Here is a 4354-nt window from a genome sequence, read left to right as displayed (position 1 = left end):
CATAAAGCTGGTTCCTTCTTTTTACTGTGTGGCTTTAATTGGCTAAAAACAGAAACTTTCTTCTCCAGGTGTTGCAGTGAGTTCAGTGTCTCTGCAGAAGAGAATCATTGGAGGCCAGAACTGTAAATACAATGAGCGACACTATCATGTGGTGCTTGAAGGCACTAATACAACACACATATCTTTGTGTGGAGGATCTCTGATCAGTGATGAGTGGATTCTGACTGCAGCTCACTGCTGGGAGTCAGATCCAGGATGGTGAGTCAGGAAACATTTTACTGAAAAATCACCAATAACTCTGATTGTTTCTCTAATAATTGTGGGGTTTTTTTTGTTTTGTTTTGTTTTGTGCAGGATAAATACAGCACTTATAGGAGATCATCCTAAAGGACTGCATCAGGTTGAAACTTATACAATCACTCACAAGGAGATTTATAGAGACATCAATAATAATGAACATGACATCATGCTCCTGAAGCTTCCAAAAAAGATAACAACAATCCAACCAATCAAACTACCCAACTGTCCACATATTCTCCCAGTGTAAGTTTTGTCTTTATTAAATTTTAGAACTTGGTTCTTGAATTTCAAGGCAAAAGCGAAATTCAAACGCAGCCGTTCTGAAGGTCAGCTGATTTTCTGAATGCGACTTACTTACTTTTTGTTTCTTGTGTTTCAGCGGCACTAGGGTTCAGATTGCAGGTTTTGGACCAGCAATAACAGGACCAAATAATTTACGAAGTAAGATGAATGTTCATGTTTCTCATTGCTTTTGCTATTACCTCAAAATGATTCAGATGATTCAAATCAGCCTTCAGACTCTCTGCTGAAGATTAACTTAGTAGAAGTTCCTAAACGTCAGATAATGGAAAAACTGGTTAATAATCACAAAATAATAAGATGATATTCTGACTAAAATGTGTTGACACATAAACAGATCTAATATCTGTTATGCTGCTTTTCATCTACAGTCAGACATCGTCCATCTGATCTTCAGTGTGCAGAGATTAAGATTCTTCAACATGGCAGTTCAACATTTTCTACTCATAATCCTAGTTATGAGTATGCGCACTGGTCCTGTACTAAAAGCTCCACGAAGGACACATCTGCGGTTGGTCTTCTACCCATTTTCTGCTGAATAATCTGAGTTTTCCTCTATTTTACTGTGTAAATCAGTTTGACATGACAACTAAAAGCTTTGTGTTTGTGACAGGGCGACTCTGGTGGAGGATGGGTGTTCAACGACCTGCTGTATGGTGTTCATGTCCTCACTGGTGATGCAAAATACGCATGCAATAAACCAGCTTATTTCATGGATGTCTGTGGCTACAAGAAGTGGATAGATGGCACAATTAAACCACCAAGAAATAATGGATAGCTTGGGTGTCTGAATTGTGGCTAAATGTTTCCAGCATCAAAAAATTATAAAATTCAAGTTAATCGTTAAATTTCAGTTGATTCATTTTCTGGTTTACAGCCAAATTATTTGGGGATTAAAGTTACTGTGTACAAGTTGATCTGTGATAATATCTTATTTCTCAGTAATAATATTATTACTGATTATTACTCTAATAATCAGTAATAATATCCACTGTCACATGACTAGAAAATAAATGTCTGTTCTCTGATCAGATTGTCTCTCTTGTGTTTATTTTTGAGGAAAATAACAGTTTTTCCATAAAATATTGAACTGAGTTGAGCTACATACTAAACTAATATGCAAATTTTCCAGCATAAAAAGGGAAGCTAACTATTGCATTTGAGCTTTTGTTGAAAAACAGCTCACATTATATTAAAGGTTTCAATGAGTTCAAAAGTATATAAGATAATGGTGGTGGACTATAAAGTCAGTGTTGATTCATTCATACAAACTGGCTCAAAACTTTCATTCTGCAGCAAACCTCAGTGTGGCTTCATATTAAAGCAGTCGGGAGGAACTGAATTACTTACAAAGTGAGATTTTGAGATCAGTTATACAAATAAATTCACCACTTGAAAATGAAATTTCAACATGACTTCTCACTAGAGGGGAAACAAAGGCAGCTGGAACTGTGTCTGTTGTCAAAAACTCTTGACCTTTTGTATCTGTTCCTTGCAGCCTTTTGAATCGATCTGAATGAAAATATTCAGTTATTAGAAGGTTTTTCAGGTTTTTTTTTATTTGTTTCCTCTATCATGTTTTTGCTTGACTTTTTTCCTCTCAGTTTCAGTCCAGATCTGACATAAAGTATATCTGGAGATGGTTTTTTGACTTTATTAAATTATGTTTGTGTGACCTTTAACCTTACCGTGATGTATTATTGGTGTGTGAGTGGGTGTAATAAATGAGTTTGTCACCTCCACAGGCATAAATGTTTCAGTCGCAGAGTTGAAAATAAATGTAGAACAAAAGAGGAAAAATTAGGAATTTTCTTTAAAATTTCAGCTTTTATGAAGATTTCTAAGCTGGGTTTCATTTTTGCCTATTTATTGTTGTTCACTTGCTTATTTTTGTATTAGATATACGATGGAGGAAATAAGTATTTGATCCCCCACTGATTTTGAAATTTTCTACTTTGACAAATAATAAAACAGTCGATGATCTTTATGGTAGCTTCATTTTAACAGTTAGAGATGAAATATCAGAAAGAAAATCTAGAAAATTAAGTAATATTTAAATAAATATAATTTGCATTTCATTGAGTATTTGATCCCCCAACAACCACGACTAATATTGGCTCCCACAGACCACTGACACCCTAATCTCAGTGAAGTCATTACCTGCATTGGAGACACTTATCCCAAATTGTCACCTGTATAAAAGGTCACCTGCCAACAGACTCAGTGACACTCAAAAATCTCCACCATGGGCCAGACTACAGAGCTGCTTGTAGGTAAATTGGATGGTTCCAGAGGAACAGTGCAGGTCTTTAATCTGTCATTCAAGTTTGAATAATGTTTGCATGAAAAGATAAGCTTCACAAAGCTAACCACAAGACTATGAAGACAGAGAAACAGAAAAAGACAGTTAAATTATATTCTAAGTTTTAAACAGTTGTTCACCTTTAGATTGAGAGATTTTTCATAATAATCTTCCTAGCCTCAGTTTTGGACAACACAATTTATTTCTTAAAACATAAATCCATTTATCTTATGTGGTAATGATGTGATGGTTTTATTTTGAGTGTAAAGATTTTATCTTTTTTATGTTTGTATGTAGTTTCTAAATTATCTTTCTAAACTTAAGCTTCTTCTGCTCAACATGAAAACTAGTTGAATCAGAGGTTTGGGACAATAATAAACTCTGACTGCTTATTTCTGGATATATTTATCCAGAAATAAATATACCCAGCAGCTGCAAGGGAGTAGCTGCTGGGACTCCCTTGCAGCTACGAAGGGAGTCCCAGCTGCAAAACGTTTGCTGATCTTATCATTAATAAAAACAAGTTTTCCAACCTTCCACTGAAATGTTTTAACTAAAACCTTTTTGTTAACTCGGAATTTCATTAGGAATACTGCAGGGAGAAGAAACATCCAGTCAAGGGAATTATGAATGTAATATGTTTAAATTCTCCAAGATATACAAGTTACTTTTTAGCAACCAGCTTTGTAAAGAAAAAGATAAAACACAGATGATTATTTTTACTTATTTCTGTGCTTTATTCTTAGAGTAAAAGTTAGAAAATAACATGAGTAATGGTTGAATAATTCAGTATAAGAGTCAACATCATGATGTCTTCTGTTAGCATGAAGGCAAATTTAAGCAAATGTACCATCAATGTTCTACAAGTGCAGAGACACACCTGGCTGCCTTAATCAGATCAGTTGGCAGTAAAATATTTTACTACACAATCTGACACAAAACAATCGTAAATGTAAATGTATGTTTGTCTTTAGTCAGTCATTTGAAATAAAAATGACACGTGAGACGGATAATGATAGACCAGATAAAGTTGAAGAAAGTAGCTGATGTGTCTTTAGGCTTTGGTTCAGCATAACTGAAATAACTGAACATTCGACATGCAAATGGTCAGAGTTTGCATTCTAATCAGATTTTTCAACGCATGTACACAAGTCTTACTTACTGCAGCTTTTTAGGAATTTGTATTGACTTACCTTTCAGAAACTGCTTGCACATAATCATAACACTTGCCTGACTGCTAACCTTTACCAGCTCCTCTAACCTGAAGCTATAAGAAATTCCCACTAAGACTCTAGACAAATGCGTTGGTTAGGCTATCCATAAAATATTATCGTTTAATGGACAGCCTGGATCCCATGAAGGAAGACATTTAGAAGCTTGTGATATGCTTCTAAATATTCTTAGGATCTAGGTAAATTTACTCACAAACAGATTTAACTACATTAGCTCTGT

The 4354-nt window shown here is 34.8% G+C and overlaps 1 protein-coding gene across 1 annotated transcript in view; it reads left to right on the top strand.

Annotated features, from left to right (window-relative positions):
• The window catches only part of LOC103143277 (complement factor D-like), a 4055-nt gene extending 2427 nt beyond the window's left edge, over window positions 1–1628 (top strand). The window contains exons 2-6 of the mRNA XM_016675095.1: window positions 53–258; window positions 355–543; window positions 680–741; window positions 972–1111; window positions 1214–1628. Coding sequence (XP_016530581.1) covers window positions 53–258; window positions 355–543; window positions 680–741; window positions 972–1111; window positions 1214–1378 — 762 coding nt within the window. The 3' untranslated portion in view covers window positions 1379–1628. The remainder of the gene's footprint in view (window positions 1–52; window positions 259–354; window positions 544–679; window positions 742–971; window positions 1112–1213) is intronic.
• The last annotated feature ends 2726 nt before the right edge of the window (window positions 1629–4354 follow it).

The sequence above is a fragment of the Poecilia formosa genome, unplaced genomic scaffold (assembly GCF_000485575.1).
Source record: "Poecilia formosa unplaced genomic scaffold, Poecilia_formosa-5.1.2 Scaffold106, whole genome shotgun sequence".
Classification (NCBI taxonomy): Eukaryota; Metazoa; Chordata; class Actinopteri; order Cyprinodontiformes; family Poeciliidae; genus Poecilia; species Poecilia formosa.
This window is presented reverse-complemented; position numbering and strand designations above follow the sequence as displayed.